At 36.0% G+C, this 20,616-nt stretch overlaps 1 protein-coding gene across 1 annotated transcript; it reads left to right on the forward strand.

Moving 5' to 3' along the window:
* The first annotated feature begins 8,236 nt into the window (after positions 1 to 8,236).
* Positions 8,237 to 13,947, forward strand: LOC120070666 (tudor domain-containing protein 3). Its single transcript, XM_039022503.1, has 6 exons — positions 8,237 to 8,634; positions 8,910 to 9,077; positions 11,664 to 11,910; positions 12,570 to 12,749; positions 13,037 to 13,305; positions 13,401 to 13,947. The coding sequence occupies exons 1-6, from the start codon at positions 8,389 to 8,391 to the stop codon at positions 13,557 to 13,559; spliced, it is 1,269 nt and encodes a 422-aa protein (XP_038878431.1). The 5' UTR covers positions 8,237 to 8,388; the 3' UTR covers positions 13,560 to 13,947.
* The last annotated feature ends 6,669 nt before the right edge of the window (positions 13,948 to 20,616 follow it).

Genomic DNA, 20,616 nt, shown 5'->3' on the forward strand with positions numbered 1-20,616 from the left:
ACTCTTTAATCGAATTAATTACTATTCGTTAACTATCAAGACACATCACTATAGCTCGATAGTTGCACTTTTCTTACTGTAGATATATTTCTGTCCATATAAAACATAATCAGTAAGTCGATCTTTCACAGGTTGTTCGTAATTATAGTTGGGTCAAAATTACCGTTTTACCCCTGTAAATATATCTTGTTCCTTAAGTTCTCACTAACCCTCCAATGAACAATTTAATTCATAATACTACTTATGAATCATGTCTTTCTCTATCATGAGAAAGGCGGGGCCCCGATTGTTCGAGACCTAGAATTAGTACTTAAGAGAACAACCTATTTGCTAACCCTAAAATGGGTAGGAGTGAATTCCATCTTGCAGAACTATGTCCCCAGCTATCCATCCGGTCTTATCCCAAAATGGAAGGCTTATTGAGCAGTGCTATTGGACAACTCTCACCCATGTAGATAAAAGGATAATCTCGAATAAACAAGAGTTCATAGCTAGCTCAGGATTAAGATCGAGTTATCTTAGGTCACTTAAGTATGAAATAGTAAGTTTTAATAGTAAACGGTCGTTATAAAGAAAAGTGATTATTTCGTGGTCCAGTGTATATGCAAACTCATTGCATAGGATGCCTCTACTCACATGTCTCTACATGAATGATCTGTGGATCATGTCATCTATATTACCTATACAAAATGGGTCGCATCCAATAGGGTTAGCAGGATGAGATACCCAATTTCATCCATATATTTATAGACCATTTAGACTATATACTATTAACTTGATCCTGTTTATGTCACCACATAAAGTTAAAGTATTCATACTATAGTCATGAATATGTTTATTGGATTTTCATAATAAAATGCAAAATCAACAACTTTATCGAATAAGGTACTCAATAATATTTTATTGATAAATAGAATGTTTAACACAAAATTTACGAACTGCGAGTTCTAGGACATTCCCAACACATACAAAATGGGCCGCATCCAATAGTATTGCCAGGATGAGATACCCAATTTCATCCATATACTTATAGACCATTTTGGCTATATACTATAACTTGATCCTGTTTATGTCACTACATAAAGTTAACGTATTCATACTATAGCCATGAATTTGTTTATTGGATTTTTCCTAATAGAATGCAATATCAACAATTTTATCGAATAGAATACTCAATAATATTTTTATTGATAAATAGAATATGTTAACACAATTCACAAACTGTGAGTTTAGGACATTCCCAACAAAGGAATTGTCTCTGATACAAATTGAAGGGATCGGGATTGAATCTCGGCCGTAGCAGAAACTTTCTCGTGTGAGATCGCCTTACATCCCACAATCCGATTTTTACATAAACATAATCAATGAATTATAACATAATATAAACATGTAAATTAGCATGCTTTACGGAAAAGATTAAAATGATTTTTACCTTTGTAAATTCCCAAGTGCCATGAACAACTTGTTTATAGTCCAACCAATAAACAGAAACACCTCTCGGGCAAATGAGAGGGTAGGGTCCTTTGTTCAAATCCCGGAGACACTACTTAAGGGAACACTCATCTACTTACCCTTAAGGTGGGAATGGATGAATTCTATCTTGTATTATTATGTTTCTAGCTCTCGCCTCGATCTTGTCCCCAAAATGGTAGGCATATTGGGTCGACGAACTGGCCACCCTCACCCATACAAATCAAAGGACAATCCCTCGTGAATAGGAGTTCATAATATACTCAAGATTAAGAATAAGTTGCCTAGGTCATCCTATTGAAATAGAAACCTAAATAGTCAACGGTGTTACATCTAGTGGATATTATTTCGCGGTCCAGTCTTATGAAAACTCATTACATAGGATACCCCCACTCACGTGTCACCTATACAAACGCGTTGGATCATTACATTTGTATCAAATACAAAGTGGATCGTATCCATAGTGTTACCAAGATAAGGTACCTAACCTTATTCCTATACTATAGACCCCTTAGGTTGTATTTTGAACATTGATCTCTATCTGTCTCCACATACATTTCAAGACTTATAAGACAACTTTAGATGTTAGTTTATTAGATTTAGGGTTATTAAGACAAAATAGACAACAATACAAACAATAACACTTATTAAATTAACATCTATAACTCTTTATTGATGAAGGTCAATTAATAGCATTTAATATTTATGAATTTTAGGGCATAAAACCCAACAAAACTAAAATCTAAAGTTATCTTCTGTAACTAAACATGTATATATAGACATACAGTTAGATCATGTTTAAGTGATAACCTAAACGGTCTATAGTAGATGGATAAGGTTGAGTACCTTATCTTGGTAACACTACGAATACGACTTACTTTATAGTTGTTACAATTGTTGTAAAGTACTACAAATGATCTGACCTGATAATTCATGTGGAGACATATAAGCAGGGGTATTCTATACAAAGAGTTAATAAGATCGAAGCATAAAATGAATACTCTCTCTATATAACATCGTTGATAAATGAGACTTACATTTCACCAGGATGACCATAGGTGTTTTGACCTGAATCCTAAGTGAGTTGTAAACTCTTACCTATGAAAATGATCCTTTTATTTGTATGGGTGAGAGTGGCAAGTTTCGCCGACTCAATATGACTATCATTTTAGGGATTCATCTGATTGGGGAATTGAGAACACAGCTACACAATAGGGAATTCACTCATTCTTTATTGTTAGAGTAAGTAGAGAAATTGCTCCCTTAAGGGCTGATTCTAGGGCTTGAACAATGTGGCACCACACCCTCTTTTGGCTCAAGAGGGGTTTAGTTATAGTTAGACTATAACTTATTGTTCATTAGAGGGATCAGTGGTACTTAAGGAGTTATATACAACTATAAGGAAAAACGGTAATTTTGACCTAGCCGTACTTACGAGTAATTTGTGAAGGGTCGACGCACTGTTGATTGGTTATATCCAATGGACACAAAAATATATCTGTAGTGCGAAGAGCGCAATTATAAGTCTTTAATGGAGTGACCGACAGTTAATGGAAGTTGATTAATTTAATCAAAGAGTTTGATTAATTAATCGAGTACCATTGGAGCTTCAAACTATAGATCCATAAGATCCCCTCGTTAGCTCATTTGGGATATGTGAGAATCGAATTAATTTGAATTAATTTAAATTGTTCAAATTAATAAAAGGAATTGATTATATAAGATATAATTATGAGATATAATAAAATGTGTATGATACATTATAATATAAAGATTTATTTGAGAGAAAAATAATTATTTGAATATGATTCAAATATTAATATGAATTTGATCCATATTAAATATTGTTGATTAAATGAGAGAATGTGTTTTGTTTATATATATATATATATATATATATAAAAGAAAAAATAATTTTTTTTAATTAAATATTTTTAATTAGAGAATTAGTTTTAAATAGCCTTTTCTCTGCAAATTCTTAAATTAATTAGCATATGGAAGATGAATAGATTAATAATTTTATTAATTAAAAAAGTAGTTTTTTTTTTGTTTAATTAAATATTTTTTAATTCGAGAATTAGTTTTAATAACATTTTCTCTCTATATTCTCTCATTAATCGGCATATGAAAGATGAATGAATTTGTTCTTTCATCTTCCTCCTGCCGACTTATAAATACACCTAAAGTGTGTAGATTTTGGTGGTGTGTGATATTGCCTTATCCTCTAGAATTGTTTCCTTCAAATCCTTTCTCCAAATTAATCTTGAAACCCACAACTCTCATCGATTCTCTACCCCAAGAACAACGAGGTTTCCGCGTGATGGCGTTCGATTGATTGCGTTTTTACGATCAAAGTGTTCGTTGTGTTCGAGTTCCGGAGAGGAATTGAGAAGAGTTTTTAAGGGTATGTGACTTTTGAATCTCTTTTTCCTATTTAATTTCTACACAAATATATGCTTAATAGATCTTGTATATCTTGTTTCCGTCTTTTATATTTTTTTGTATGTTATGTAAATTTAGAATTAGGATGGGATCACTTCCGCAACGGGAACTCGTGTATTCTTTCAACTTGTGATTGAACGATTTGCTAACTACCATATCACAGTGGTAGCCTAACCTCTCATATTCCAAGCTGAACAAAAATTGAATATGCCATCATATTGATGCTAGCTGCCAAGTAGCATAACACTTCCCCCAGGTTTTGTCCTTATATTGACCAAGAGATCATAAAGCTTCCAGAATCTTTTAACTATGGTAGAATTTTATTACTAACTAATGCATTGTAGCACTCAGTTAGCACATGTGAAACCCGGATTTCCATTTTTCCTACCTTAGCAAGTGGAAGTTAAATCCTATGTTGAAGTGAAGGAAATTTCTAAGTGTTGAGTAGATTTTCCTTGAGTAGTTTTGAGTTAAGCTTTAATTGGTGAAATTTGACTAAGTATTTGACAATGCATTAGTATGTGCCATGTGTTGGCCATTAAACGTTGAGAGGTTATTTGGGAGATTAGTAATGCATGCAGCAGCCAAGGTCTTAAAGAGGTTAGAAAATGCATGCGGTAGCCTCAAGTTACGTATCCAAGGGCGCTGGACATTGGATGCAATGGATACGATGGATAGAGGCATGCGGCGATGGAGGCAGGCGTGATGGATGCGTTGGACACGATGGTATGTGTCCATACGACTGAAGGCATGCAACTGAAAGAGATGCGTAGGACACGATAGTATGTGTCCATACGACTGAAGGCATGCAGCTGAAAGAAATGCGTTGGAAGGTTATGGTGGCGTGAGGGCAGGTGATGCAAAAGGTATGCGGTGAAGCGAGGGTATGCGATGACGCGGTGCAAGGCATCACTGGTGGGTGGCATGCGGTGATAGAGGCGGACGCGATGATCGCGTTGGATGCGATGGATGCGTCGGACTATGCGGCCGATGGTTTGCGGCCAAAGGTATGCATTGATGACATGCGACCATGTGACCGTCCTATGCGTTGATGCTATACGACCGTGCTATGCATTGATGCCATGCGACCATACCATACGTTGGAAGTATGCGATGGCATGCACGATGGATCCGTTGGACGTGACGGCTTTGCTAAGGCATAGGCCATGCGATGGGAAAAGCTAGGATGGACGCATAATGGTTTGCTCTCGCGATTGTTAAGGTTTGCAGTGACAAAGTAAGTGAGTTGGGTTGCACGATGATGTTGAGTTGAAAACCAAGTGGAGCCAAGTGTTGCTATGCGTTGATGATAAATCATGCGTTGGTGATACACTATGCATTGATGGCATACTATGCGTTGATGGTACACTATGCATTGATGGCATACTATACGTTGATGGTATACTATGCGTTGATGGTATACTATGCGTTGATATTCCAGGCTAGCAGTATGCATTGAAAGGGGTGTTGGTCATCATCCTAGTCGAACGCATATTGAGTTGGATGGACGCATATGAAGGATGAACACATATGGAGAATGAACGCATATACAAGGTCGTCATCCTAACATATGGCTTGTTGGGAAGAAATATTAAGCCTTAAGCAAATGAAGTGGACGCATGAGAAGAAATGCAAAGTTGAGGGCTATGCGTTGGTAAAAGGGAAGCAAGACACCTTGGGTTGCGCTGATGCAGGATTACGTTGATGGTGTAAGGAAAAGACATTTAGACATGCAGCCAAGTAGGAGGTGTCGACCTTAGAGCAACCTTGGACGCCTATAAATAAGGCCAAGGACTTCAGATGGGAACTCAAATTCTCTTCAAAGAATATAAAGAAGAGTGTATTGGGAGGAGACTATGTGTTGGTAGCAAGACCATGTGCTGGTCAAGAGGTTCCAAAAGGGGAGATGCTATCGGACAAAAAGAACAGAAAGTAGCATCAATTTGGGACGAGGAGTTCTCCCAGAATACTCGTGCGTTTGAAGTGATTCTAAAGCCATCTGAAAGATATGAGAGTCTAGTTTTTAGGGTAGGGCTGTAGAGAAGAAGCTCCAAGGAATCGAGCTGGAGAATGAGGAAAAGACAAAGGGGTCGAGTTGTCTGATAAGTTGGGTCAGTCTTGATATTTTGAAGATTCCAACCAAACCACGAAGATTTCTAAGCTAAGATTTTGAAGTAAGCTTCTTGAGACATTTTAGAGCATATTTGTAGAAGGAAGTATCTCGATATAAAGCTTAGAACCATGAGTAATTTGAGCTTTAAATTGAATCTAGAATTTAGGGTTCAAAAGAGGAGCCCGGGAAGATCAAGGAATTACTAGAGAGAAAGGTTCCTAAACGACCAAGGTGAGTGGTATTTTCCTTTAAGTCTTAAAGCATATCTTTTAGAGTAAATTTTATATGTTTAGGTTATGAATGAGTATCTAGCATGAGAATGAATTATGTGATCGGGATGATCAAGGGGTCAATAGACCTAGTGCCTGAGCCCGTAAGCAAAACCTCATGGGATGGTCAGGGGACACAAGAAGTCTAGTTCCTGAACCTATGGGAGGATCCTCATATGGGATGGTCAGAGGGCCGACGGGCCTAGCTTCTAAGCCCATGAACGGGGAGCTATGTGCACATAGGATACAAAGGAAACGTAAAGAGTAAGCGTTGTATTTAGTAACAGTTATCTATCTACCGTGTGTGTAGGTAGACAACATACTCATTCTAAATAATTATCAGTTTAGCTATCTACCGTGTGTATAGATAGAGTTGAGAACAGACTCGTTCAAGGCTGAGGTTTGAATGTAACCTCGTATCTATGATATGCTTGTGTTTATGAGTTGAAATAGACTCTAGAAGTTGCTTACCACTCACTGAGCTTTGTGAAGCTCATTTTGTTATTTCATGTTTTTAGTTCCCAGGTAGGGAAATGTGAGGAGTTCCAGGGTGCTGCTAAGGTCAAGGTCTGCCACAAGCCACAATTACACTTCCGGAGGGTTTTACAGTTGTTGTTGTAAACTTTGTAGTTAAGTCTTGGAGTTGTATAAACATTACATTGTTGTAATAAAAGGGGCCTACTTAATCCGTTGTTGTTTGCCTCCTTGACTTAATCAGTTGGTTGTTGAATTTGTTCATTGGTATCAGAGTTATTTCCGCAAAAGTTATTAGGCAGTAAGTGTCAACAAAAGGGTTGATAACTACTGCAGTCATGCCTTTTCTCAAGCTTAGAGGGTAGTCTGGGGCGGGGTGTGACAACACAATTGTTTCAAACTCTAAAAGTTTTCTTTTCATGAATAGTATATCCTTAAAAAAAACTTCATGTAGTTGGACATTTATTCCAATGCCTCAACTAGTAGAATATTGATGTGTACTTGCTTTAAGATGTCTAAAAACTTCCTGAACTATAGATCTAGATTTGCTTTCTTGATTTTATGGGGAAAAGGTAGAGTGACCTCATGATTTGTTCTGATCTTTTTTCTTTGAAAGTTGTTGGGGTATCTTCTTTATTCGTTTATCTTTTGTTTCTTATCTTCTACAGCTCCCTGTCGGGTTCCTATTCTCGCTTCTTCACTGGCATCCTTTTCTTTTACTCGTGGTTTGTTCTATTTTGAATTGATAGATAAAGTTGGTCGCTGATATTCTAATTCGCTCCATAAGGTAACTGTCTCACACTGCTCCTTCATGCTTCTTTGTGGGGTTTCTGTGCTACTAGGTAGAGTTCCTAATGGCCTGCTCTTCATTTCATTAGCCAATTGGCCTACTTGTATATTTAGATTTCACAATGCACATCGTTCCTAGTTGATGCGAGAGAGAGGTGAAAGGAAAGGACAAGATCAACCTATCAAACGTATTTATGAGTCGAATTGATAATTTCAAAGCTTGCTTGCATCGACAAAAGGTCAAATATTATCAGTGGGTCAGAGGCTTTTAAAGAGGAGTTATCTGTTTAAAAAAATAAACCTTTTTTTTTGTTCAAAATGGAAAAAAATCTAGTACTGCCATAGTACATACTACTCCATTCATCATTTGACACGATAAATGATTTATTAATTACTTCAAATACTATTTGAGTCCTTATACTTTTGATTTTGATTTATTTTAGCTTATATACTTTTAAAATATTTATTTTGGTCTTCATAATTTTAATTTTGATTCTTATATATCTAATTTTGTTCATTTTGGTTCTTAAACTTTAAAAAAGTGATAATTTTAATTTCTTAAAAATGAATAAACTAAAATAAATATTTTAAAAATATAGATACTAAAATAAATTAAAATAAAAAAAATTATAAGACGGAAGATAGTAGTTGAACGTTTATTAATTTATCATTCATTTATTCTATAGAGTCTCAAATGCTACTTCTATAGCCTCTCTCCGTTAAAACAATTTAAAGTTCTATTTTTTAATTCATTCCAAATACTGGAATTGATTTCAAGTATTTGAAATCATTCCAAATCCAAGGGTTCCTAACTTCAATCCAGCTGAGCCCATGGCGGATGCTTCCGTCGCTGTTCTTGAAACTTTACGACTTAGAGGATGGAATTTTGGCGATTTAGACGAAGTTAGGGCCGTAATCATGATCGGTAGCGCCTTGGCCGATGATCCAAGTTCGGTCGTTGATTCGGTGGAGTCGGAGCTCATAAACATGGACCTGAGGTCCATTGGAGGCAAGTCCTTGCCTGAACCTGCTCTCCTTCGCAAGTCTTCTCGTATTCTCGGCCCTATAGTTCTCCAGGTGAATTGTACTCTCTTTATGGTTTTCAGATGTTTCGTAGTTGCTAGAAAAGTGCGTATAAAAAGTTCATATGTCCTTTGTTTTGTTGACGCTGTGGATGAAGTTGATTTCATATATGTTCTTTGCGTATGGAGTTCTCTATTTCATATTCCTACTTTTTTTTTTTTCGCGGAAACTAGAAACTCGGAGTAGCTTTGCTTTGTCTTAATTCTCTTTCTAAACAACATTATTTTCACCAATGATTTACTAGTAGATGATTTCAGCTGTTTTAGCAGATATCATCTGTAAAAGACATATCGCGAAGCAGCCTAGACGGTATCTTGAAGGCTTCTAATGGTCGGCGTCTCCTACGGTTCGGTCTCACTGATGGACACACTGAGATTACTGCTATAGAGTACTCTCATATACCATCTATTCCCGATGACATTCCTCCTGGCACTAAGGTATTCCGGATATTTCCCCTTGCTTGTCATTCTAACTACTCTATTTTGAACGGTTGAAGATCTTAATTTTTTTATAGTTGAATTTCTTGATAGAAGCTGATTGTCTTGACTAAATCTTTCTTTAAATTTAAGCTGTTGATAAATTTTATAGTATGTGGCTACCCTATGATATATAAATCCTTTGGGCATGTAGCATCAAGTCGCTTCACGTGGTTCAGACTGATAGCATTTTTATTATCTATCAGTGACCACAAAGAGCCCTCTCCTCGTTTGAGCTGCAGTGATTGGGGACGTGTAAAATTGGCACAATACTATTGAGCTCTTTTCTATGGAAATGTACATCTCATGTTATTGGATAGAACGAATTTTCCTGACTGCAACATTTAGATTTGAAGGCAGCTAGCAAGTAACCGTGGAAGGATAATGGATGGCTGTTGTTTTCTCTTTATCTTATTGCACATGTTTGATGTAGGATTGCATCCTCATTGACTGCATATCCTACTTCTTATGGAATGTGGTCGCTGGGTGCTGGAATCTGAAGTACAGAAGATCCCTTAATGAGAGGGAGGAGGGAGAATACCTTATTTTAATCCAAGGAATAGACAACCTCAACCTTCTTTGCATAGTTGGGTATCCCCATGTTGAACACTTTCCAAAAGGAAATGAGAAACCAGTGGCTTTGGAAGAGAAAATCTCAAGTAATCTTATGAAGTGGAAGAATTTCATGTCTGAAAGGGCAAGATCAACTGTTGTGCAGCTTGTTTTGTCTAATATCCTTACTATTTCTCATCCTTATTCTAAATCCCTAATAATGCGGCTAACATGTTGGGAAAGAAAATTAGGAAATTCCTTTGGTGAGACTTTAATGAATGCAATCTTAATCAAATAATTAGTCGAAAATTGGAACATGCTTCTGTTCTTTGAAATAGGAGTATTGGAGATGGGAAACATCAAACAGAGAAGCCCAGTCTTCATTGCCAAATGCTGTTAGGATAATTTTAAAGGAAGTAAACTTAGCATCTGTAATTGCATCAGTAAGGTGGCACAATAGTGGTTACTGTACTATCAATTAGGAGATGAGCTCCATTTTTATGGAGGATAAATAAGAGGAGGGGCCTATGCATTCCAAGATCTGTATTTGATAGTCCTATCTTATTATTTAAACAGTAAAAGAATGCTGGTTGATTCAAAATCAAATCTGGATCCTCGCCTCTGGCAGAAATCTAAGAAGAGAACAACAAACCAGAAGCAACTTCCTATGGTATGGGATGGTCCCCTATTGATGAATCACAAGGATAATCTTTATAAAAAAAAGGACCCCTAAAGGCCACCCACAATAACGTAGCTCTGGGAATTGATAGATAGCAAGAAGTTATGCCGTCACACTATCAAAGGGACCTGATTTCACACTTTTCGATTTCAAGCTACTTGCGCCCATCTATTGTTTATTGGTCCTAGCATGTTTACTTGATACATATTTTGGATGCTAAATGACGGAGGTTAGATAGTTTTGAGTTCTTCACATGTAAAACCTTTTTTAACCACTTTTCTAGCTTATAAAGAAAACCACCTTTCTAAGTACTCAAGTATTGCAACTATATTTACTTAAGCTAGATTATTTGGAAAGAGAGAATGCCTCAAAAGCATCAATTTCTTTCTTGGGCTACAACTTTCTGAAGATTAAACGGAAAATACAACTGTTGATATTCAAAAGGTGCTCCCACTCCCTAACTTGGCCTTTTCTTCTATTTGTCATTCTCATTTCAACAATTAGATGAAGGTCTGAATCACATTCTTCATCTACTGTTTTGCTAACTCCTGCTAGAAGAAGCCTTTAACTTTTGCTGGTTTCTCCTCCTAACAGTAGACAAACGATACTTCAACTGCTATGCAGATGGAAATTTAAAATTTTTTGATCTAATGCCATCAAGTATCAACACCATCCTATGGGGATTGTGAAATAACAGAAACCTTTGAGTTTTAGGTTATATGGCTCAATAGTGGGAAGAGATGTGGGAGTTTGCTGGTTGGTTCTTACAATGATGCTCTTCAAATAAGAAACCTTTTAGGAACTAAGGTAGTATGGGATGCCTTTGTCCCATATTGATTAGAATGGGATGACCAATGTGGTACTTAAGTGGCTTGGCTCTCCCACCTCAATAGCTAACTTTTGGGTGTGGTTCTCCAAGGTGTTTAAATACCTAACAAAACCCAAATATAGGTATCTTTTCCATAACGGGTGTACTTTATGTGGAGAAGCAGCATACACTTGTTCTTGGACTACCCATTTTCTCTTAGAGGAGGAGCCAGGTCTATTGGTGTATCTGTTTTGGCTATAGTTCAAAAAGCAAGCCAAGGTTCTTTAATTGATCCATTTATGAAAGTTTAGGGTTTTAATTGATATGATCTCCAAAGTTTAGGAGTATAAATTGATTTTTTCTCCCTTTTCTTGTGAAAGTGTTTAGGACCTAAGCTTACTGCAGTTTGCAATTTTTTTGCCCGTTTCTGTTTTTTAGTTAACTCCATGATGTCTAAAAAGTACCATTTTATTAAAATGTCTTTTAACATGCTACTTTCTGGATGCAGGTTCGTTTGGAAAATAAAGCTCCTGTGTATAGTGGAATAGCGTGCTTAGGTTCAAAAGGGTTATCAGTGCTTGGAGGTGTAGTTCCAACACTTTATGAAGAATGGAAAATGAACCAAAAATACTCTGGTTTATCCCGCACATCCATAAGATTATCACAGGGAGGAGATGTTGATGGTCCACCGCCATTTGAGAAGTTGCAAGTTGGAGTGCCTTCACAAAAATTTAGTCAGAAAGGAAAATCTTCATGTCAGTATTTCAGCTTATGCATTCGTGTTCTTGTACTAGTATTTCTGTTGTTTTGCTATTGCCACGGTTGCTTAAATTATTGCTTTTGCTTTTTCATTAAAAATTTATCATTTAGAGGCAAATTTTGGGACTGGGGTCCCTTGTGATCCTTGATGGTTATTAATTATTACATCTTTCCACGATAGCTTTTACAGAAGCAGATGGGTAAGTTATATATAATGTTGTGACTTGAAAAGAATGTTTGAATGTACGGTGGAAATTTTCAATCAAGACTCATACAACTGGAGCCTTGGAGTTATAAGTAGTTCTCTTTCATTAAATAAATTAGCAGAATATTTTGTAAAGTGCATCTTTATGACTTTTTATTCATGCTACTTGATGATACTTTTTATTTGGATAAGAAACAATTTCATTGATCAATGAAATAATTCAGAAGGATACGAAAGGGCCCTACTTGATCAAACCTTTTCTCCCTGTATATGTTATATTGTTGCTTAGCTGGGATAACTCTTTTTCAGAAACATTTGGAAAGAGAACTGTTCATATTTCACAGAAGTACAATGTACACGTTTTTAAGTATGGGGATGTTGATAAGTTTGTATGCTGTTAGTGCACATCCTTCAGTTCTTTACTTTATCTAACGAAGAGAGTGGTTACAGATCAACCAGAGTCGTCCTCAAAGAGCAATAGGCCTACTGCTGATTCGGGAAATATTGAAGGTAAGTCGACTATACAGCAACAAAGTGCAGACATGAAAGCTACCAATGCTGTCAAGTCTGCTTCCCATGTAGAAAAAGTCGAAGAAAAACCTAGCTGCTCTGAAACAAGACCGAAGGAAGGTAATATCTCTCTCTGGATCTCTGCTTTTTATCACTGTTCGTGGCTGAGGGAATTTTTTTTTTCCAGCATGGTATTTTACCCCAAGTAGTGAATGAATTCAAATTCTACGTACATGGATATTGTTTTAGAAACACGAACCAATAACTTAATAGTGAAATTCATTTAGAGATCCTTCCATCTCATAGTTTCTGTAATTTTGTTCTCAGATTTGTAAATTGTACTCTTAGTGGACCAATGTGTTCTTTTTTGTAATTGTTAATTAGAATACATCTTATGTTTCCTCTAGTTGTGGAAGCTGTTCCTGTTCAAAATCAGGCTGCCTCTCAGAAACTTCTTCACAAAATGAGTCAACAAGATGGAAAGCGTCGCCCTTTCAGTAATAGAAACCATAGGGGCAAAGGCAGAATGGAAGATCAGGTGGTCTATACTCTTGAAGAATACGAAAGGAGGAAATCTGGGACAAGTCAATTACCCAAAGAGACATCTTCCTGTACGAATCCTGACGAAGAACTTGCACGACAGCTTCAAGATCAATTTGATTTGGAAGACTCTCATGTTAGTATCAATCCATTTTCTTAGGCATATGCTTCTAATGTAGCATCTTACTATTCTTCACATTAAATGTTTGATATTGGCTGCAACTTGTCTAGGTACAAGAGAGTGCAAGCAGAACGAACGCGGAACATATAAGAATGAGCATGTTCAACTACGAAAGGGATACATATACACCACACAGTGGTGGTGGGAGAGGAAGGGGAGGAGGACGAGGGAGAAGAGGAAGAGGACGGGGAAGAGGAAGGCATTATTGAATGGTTACATGTTCCTCTTGCATTCAAATGTTTTATCTACAATTTTGATTTTTTCGTGTTTTATGATCAGTTCTATCTAGGTCTGGCTTGAACTTGTTTCGAGTATTTTGTTACCAAGTTTTGGCTTAGGTTCAGTTGATTGGTGTATAGGCATACTTTTAGTTGAATTACACTACTTGGATTATTACTTAGCACTGATAGTTCAATTGGTGAAGCTCAAATGAACATCATTTTGGATATGGACTTCCCAAAAAAAAAAAAAAAAAAAAAAAAAAAAAAAAAAAAAAACCAAAAACAAAAAGAAGAGTTTCATGGTTGTACTTCTTTAATAAATTACTTGTTTCTCCCCTTAACCATGGTTTTATAGACAACAACTTTTGTTTTTGTAGATACGCATATGCAAACTTTGGTGTGTTGAGATCCAACCTAATTAGAAAAATGCAAATATTCGTGTTGGATCCAACGATAATGTGCAATTCTACATTATTGTTACAAGATTTTGTTTACATCAAGGAAATCAAGTGAATGGGTTTAACTGTTTAATCTTATTCTACTCTGTTTTCACGAATGACATGTTGTTTGGATAAAATATCAATATTGATGGATGTTTCTATAAGTAAAAAAAATTATAAAATCTATTTAGATTGATAGTAAGTTATTTTTATCTCAAACTAAGTTTTGGATATTGTTATTGGTATTTCTATTCATATTGGACTAAAATATGACATTTTTTTTATGAGCATCTATAAAAATATGTTGGAAATTTCTATGGAATATTTAATATCAATGCCGAATCTTCGATTTATAGATATATCGATAGATATTTTCATCCTTAGTTCGTTTAATATTGATAGATTTAGGATTTAGGGTTTTTGGATTAAAAGAGTCAATTTTTTATGTTTTAGGAGCATTTATAAAAATATGTTGGAGAGTTTCATGGAATATTTAATATCAACGTCGAATCCTTCGATTTATAGATATATCGATAGATATTTTCACCCTTAATTCTTTTAATATTGATAGATTTAGGATTTAGGGTTTGACATTTTTTATGTTTTATGTGGGATATTTTCTTGGAATATTTAATATCAATTTGTGCCTGTGTGCCTGCTTGTTTGCTTGCTTTAATTGAATAATTATTTTGTATATATTAGGAGGTTTAAGAAATTATTTCAAACAAGGAATGTCACGAGAAAGTAATTATTTAAAGTTTAAATTGCAAATTTGGTTTCTAGGTTTGAAGAAAGAATTTAATCGTTATAGTTTTAAAATTAAAACATAGTCTTTATAGTTTGATAAAATTTCATAAATAGTTCATATGGTTTGATAAAATTATCATAAATAACCCCTACCATATAGATTTTCTATGAGGGTTTTATCAAATCACATACTAGATTCTAATTGGACTAAATTCTAACTTTTTCCAAATTATAGATACGAAATTTACAATTCAACCTTATTCAAATGTTTTTTTTTTTGTTGAAAAACTAAGTATTTAATTAGAAAAGAAATTAGTAAACTAAAACCAACTAAATAAGGATTAATCTTACTAGGGACGAGCTCCTTAGTTGAAATATTCGTATCTCTAAGGACAAAAATAACTATCGGTATGCTGGTATATCCTTAAATTAAAGGATTCGATATCGATACTAAATATCTTTGGATATCTCTAATATCTTTTAATAATGTTTGTTCATGAAAAAAAGTCATCTATTTAAGTTCAATATTAACATGAGTTGAATCCAGAAATTTTATTGAGGTTTTGATAATTGAAGAGTTGATAAGGAAGGAAAATCTGAAAAAATAAATATAAGAAGCGGGGCTTGAACTTGAGTTTAGATGGGTCTAGATGCCATATTTAACAGTGAGCTAACTATTGATACAAATATTATGTTATTTATATATATATATAGAGAGAGAGAGAGAGAGAGCATAAAGTTAAGGTGAATCTATATTAAATCCATCGGTGAACATGAGTACTAATAACAATATGTATAACTTAGTTTGAGAGTAAAAACATATTAATTATTAATCTAAATAAATTTTATAAAGTCTGTGATTTACAAAAATATTCATTGACTATCAATATTTTGTTAATATATTCGTAGAAAATGAGATGTCGATAATATCAACATCGATATTTTAATCTTAATATCTCACATTTATTATACAAACATTTCTTTTTTTTTTTTTGTTTTTGGTTAAGTGATGTTGGATCCCCACCCAGATTGTTGAACTAGAATGAATAAAGTTTATAGAAAGAACAGGCGAAACGGAAAGTGACCATACTCGACTTATACAAAACCGTTTTGAAATGACCATATTATCCTGAAACAATTTCAAAATCCCGGTGATGTCCTCAAAGCCTCCAAATTCCGTGGACGGTAAAACCTCATGCAAGCTTGTTGGAACCACGTAGCTCACTCTTTTGTTTCTTCATTTAGATGAAACGGATGATTTGATTCAATTCCAGAATTTCGAACTTTGCAGTTCAATTTAACAGTCGCAAACGCTCTCTATCTGGAGAAGCTAAGCGACTTGAAGATAAAAAATGGAGTATCATCTGATTCAACCTTCTGTCGCCGTAATAATCTCATCAATTATTGCTATCAGAGCATACCGAAGAAAATCGTTGGACCTCTCTGGAGCTATCGCCGGATTTATTGTCATGTTGATTCATTTCCCTATCAGCTATAGGTTTGTCAATTCACTATAGCTGATTGGTTACTGGAATCTGAATCTTGGTTGTTTTATTTGCCTATGTGATTGTGAATTTCCGAGTTCGATCTGGATTGTTGAATTGATGTTATCATGAATTCGTTCTTTGAAGGTTCGGTGTTGTGCTTCTTGTATTCTTTTTTACGGTGGTCATGCTCCCACTCCATGTCATTCAAAGTACTCGAGAGAGAAGTTTTTGAGTCTCAAAATGTAAGTGTAATCTAGCCACAATATGTTTATTCAGTTGTTAAATGTACACTAACCATCTTATTAGATTGGATCCCTAATGCAGACAAAAGTCAAAGAGGGTTTTGTCATGTCTGATGCTGAGAAGGAGTTTCGGGATACCTCAATTGATAGACGGGGTGTAAGGCAAGTACACTCCGACATTGAGAGTTCAGAGAGTAGCAGTAGTTCAAACGATAGTTCTGAAGGTGGCAAAGGTGATGAGCAGGATAATTTAGAAGGTGGAGTGAGGGACGACGAATCTGATGCGGACATGAACATCCACCAGTCTACTTACACACCTCCAGCGAGGATATGTTTCATGATGTGCTGGTGGGTGACGTACGTCCGGTGCCTGAGGAGGAGCGTTCTGTCCCTGAGGAGGATCGTTCTGAGCCTGAGGTTTCGGGCCCCAAGAAAGGAGCCAATGTTAATCCTCTTATATGTTCGTACCTACGGAGTATTGACAGCTCAACATCGAGCTTGGATGGCCGTATATCGAAGTTGGAGACGGACAAGAGAGACATCAAAGCACAATTATCAACCATTTTGTCTCTATCACAGTCTATGAAGGGTTCCACAGTGTTTGAGGCGATGAGGTCCCCCACTCCACAGACAGGCCACGATACCACCATGTCATCTACCCCACCTACACCTAGGTCACCTACCCCGCCTCTAACTAGGTCGCCTACCCCACCTCTACCTAGGTCACCTATCCCACCTCGACCTAGGTCGCCTACCTCACCTTTACCTACCTCACTTGTACAACCTGACACTATACATCTCGATTCATTTATACAACCGAAGAAGTATAAGGTATCTCGATTCATAGGCATAATCATTATGTGATTTGAAAATCTCTTTCTTCATATTTGTTATTGACATGTTCACCATTTTGTTATATTTCTGTAGGTTATGGTCGATAGTGGAAAAAAAACACATAAGAGAAAGGTTGTTGATAAATACACACCTCCGGTCGAACCAAAGAAGAAAATAGCAAAACAAAAGGAAAGTGAGGTTCAACTTCCTTTGAACTGTCCGGATACTAAGTACCCTCTCTCTGGGGAACCTATAGCACAGTTTAAAGCCGCGATCCAGTACTTCTTGGAGCATGAGGTTCCACATGCTGAATTCACAAAAATGGTGAACTGGATTGCCGATAAGAATACAGATAACGAGATTCGAGAAAATGCATTTTGGTCATTATCCACGTCCTTTTTCCAGGAGTTGACTGAACCAAGTTCAGGGTTGAGTGTGATGTAAGTTTACGATCCTTGTACTTTTTACCAATTACATACAATGAACTTTGCTCTCCTAATGTATATCTTGTTCTGGATGCAGACCCTAAATATCTTTCTTTAGTTCGTAAAAGATAAATTCTATAGGCAACCGGAAATGTATATGAACAGATTCACCATACTGCCAATTGGAATAATGGTAACCATTTATTACACTTCTGAATATGACTACGTTGGTTGATTATTATGTGTTTTTAATATTCATTTTCCTGTGTAGAGTCACCTTAATGCTCAAGATGGGGTTCTACAAACATATTAAGAACAAGTCGGCTTTGCATGTTGCCATAGCATGAGGGAAGAGACGTATCTGGATTATGTCATGGGTAAATTCGACGTCAAGTGGTTAGATGTGGACTTCGTGTATACGGCAACAAACATTGATCAACACTGGATGTTGATTGCATTCAATTTAAATAGGGGTCGTTTGTTCGTATTCAATTCACTACCATCCATGACATCGAAAAACAAGATGGAGTCTTGCCTTGAACCATTGACTTACACCTTACCATCGCTTCTTCACTACTGTGACTTCAAACGTTGGAAGCCGGACATAAAAACATCTCATTGGAAAATATCCCGACCTACTGCTACGAAAACACAACACGGGTTGCTAGATTGTGGAATATTTGTAGTAAAATTCTTAGAGCATCTAGTGATGGGTAGATCCCCTTCTGTAATCACTCAGTTGAAGATGAGTGACTATAGGATTCAGTTGGCATGTCAGTTGTAGACGAACACTCTATATTATTGATGTACATGTATATTATGTATATTATTGATGAAATTTTACTAACATGTTATTTGAATTGTTAGTGTAAAACTAACATGAATAGACAAACATTTGAATAACATGAATAGATAAAATTGATTAAATTCCAGAAATGTTCATGAATAGACAACCAATTGACTAAATTTAGTGAGATTAGCGAGACATTTCCAGAGATTTGTGAATAGACAAACTTGAGTGAACTTGTGTAAGTGATAACGAGATTAGCGAGACATTTCCAGAGATTAGACAAACTTGAGTAAAGTTGTGTAAATGATGGCGAAATTAGCAAGATTAGCGAGACATTTCCAGAGATTTGTGAATAGACAAATTTGAGTAAAGTTGTGCAAGTGACAGTGAGATTAGCGAGAAGAGCGAGATATTCCCAGAGAGAGTGAGACATTTCCAAAGATTCGTAAATAGACAAACTTGAGTAAAGTTGTGTAAGTGATAGCGAGATTAGCAAGACATTTCCAGAGATTCGTGAATAGACAAACTTGAGTAAAGTTGTGTAAGTGATAGCGAGATTAGTGAGATTAGCAAGACATTTCCAGAAAGAGCGAGACATTTTGAGAGATTCGTGAATAGAAAAACTTGATTAAAGTTGTGTAAGTGATAGCGAGATTAGCGAGAAAGTTCCAGAGAGAGCGATATATTTTCAGAGATTCGTGAATAGACAAACTTGAGTGAAGTTGTGCAAGTGATAACAAGATTAGCGAGACATTTACAAAGATGCCAACCTGAGTAACATTTCCAGAGAGAGCGACACAAACTTAAGTAAAGTTGTGTAAGTGATAGCAAGATATTACAAACTTGAGGATTACATTGAGGATTTATGAATAGATTAACTAGAAAAAGATATACATTTGAAATCGACAAGTCTGACTATGTACATTGAGAATTACAAGTGGCACATAGAAAATCACACTCGACCGACATTTGAATCATTTGGATTTAATTCAGTAGGTCACCTAGACGTGAGCGGTTCACTGCAGTTTTGTCGATTATGCCCGTAGTTCCCACACACTACAAGAAATCGAACTTCTTCCGACGTCACAATTCACCGAGAAAGGGTGGAAAATGCATCGGGAGAGCCTCTCCCGATGAATAAGATCATCGGGAGTTTGGTCAGGAAAAACCCGTCGGGAGAGGAACTCCAGACGTATGAAAGGAAGGTGTCAGGAGTTAGTCGAAGAACTCCCGACGCATGTATAGGGTGTCGACAGTTGGAGGAACTCCCGATGCCCTATACATTGCTCAGGAGTTCTTCGACTAACTCCCGATGCATTGTTCTATGCGTCAGGAGTTCTCGAACTCCCGACGGTTTGTTTCATGTGTCAGGAGTTACAAGAACTCCCGACGCAGTAAAATATGCGTGGGGAGTTCCTTCATAGTTGAAAATTGTCTTTTAAATATTTTTAATTTATAGTTTGTAATTTTTTAAAATTTGATCTAAATAACCTGTTAAACATAATTAACCAACTTAAACAGATTCACATAATAAACAAAACATTCACAAATGTTATAATCGTCCAACCAAACTTCATAAATTTCATAAACAAAACATCTACAAATGTTATAATCATCCAACCAAACTTCATAAACTTCATAAGCAAAACATTCACAATGTTATAATCGTCGAACCAAACTTCATAAATAAATAAGAACACATTAGAACTTCATAATCGTCCAACCAAACTTTATAAATTTCATAAACAAGAACGAACACACATAAAACTCAAACTTTCTCTCCAAAATGGTTTAAACCAATCTCAACCCACCCCCCACAACACATTAGAACTTCATAAACATTCATAAACACACAAGAACTCCAAGTTCAACGACAAAACGAGTATAATCAAACTCTACCCATCCCCCATGACAAACATGAAACCTTCCTAACATCAAAAAACACACAAATTTCATAAACAAGAACGAACACACATAAAACTCAAACTTTCTCCCCAAAATGGTTTAAACCAATCTCAACCCACCCCCCACAACACATTAAAACTTCATAAAAACATTCATAAACACACAAGAACTCCAA

Source organism: Benincasa hispida, chromosome 2 (genome assembly GCF_009727055.1).
Source record: "Benincasa hispida cultivar B227 chromosome 2, ASM972705v1, whole genome shotgun sequence".
NCBI lineage: Eukaryota > Viridiplantae > Streptophyta > Magnoliopsida > Cucurbitales > Cucurbitaceae > Benincasa > Benincasa hispida.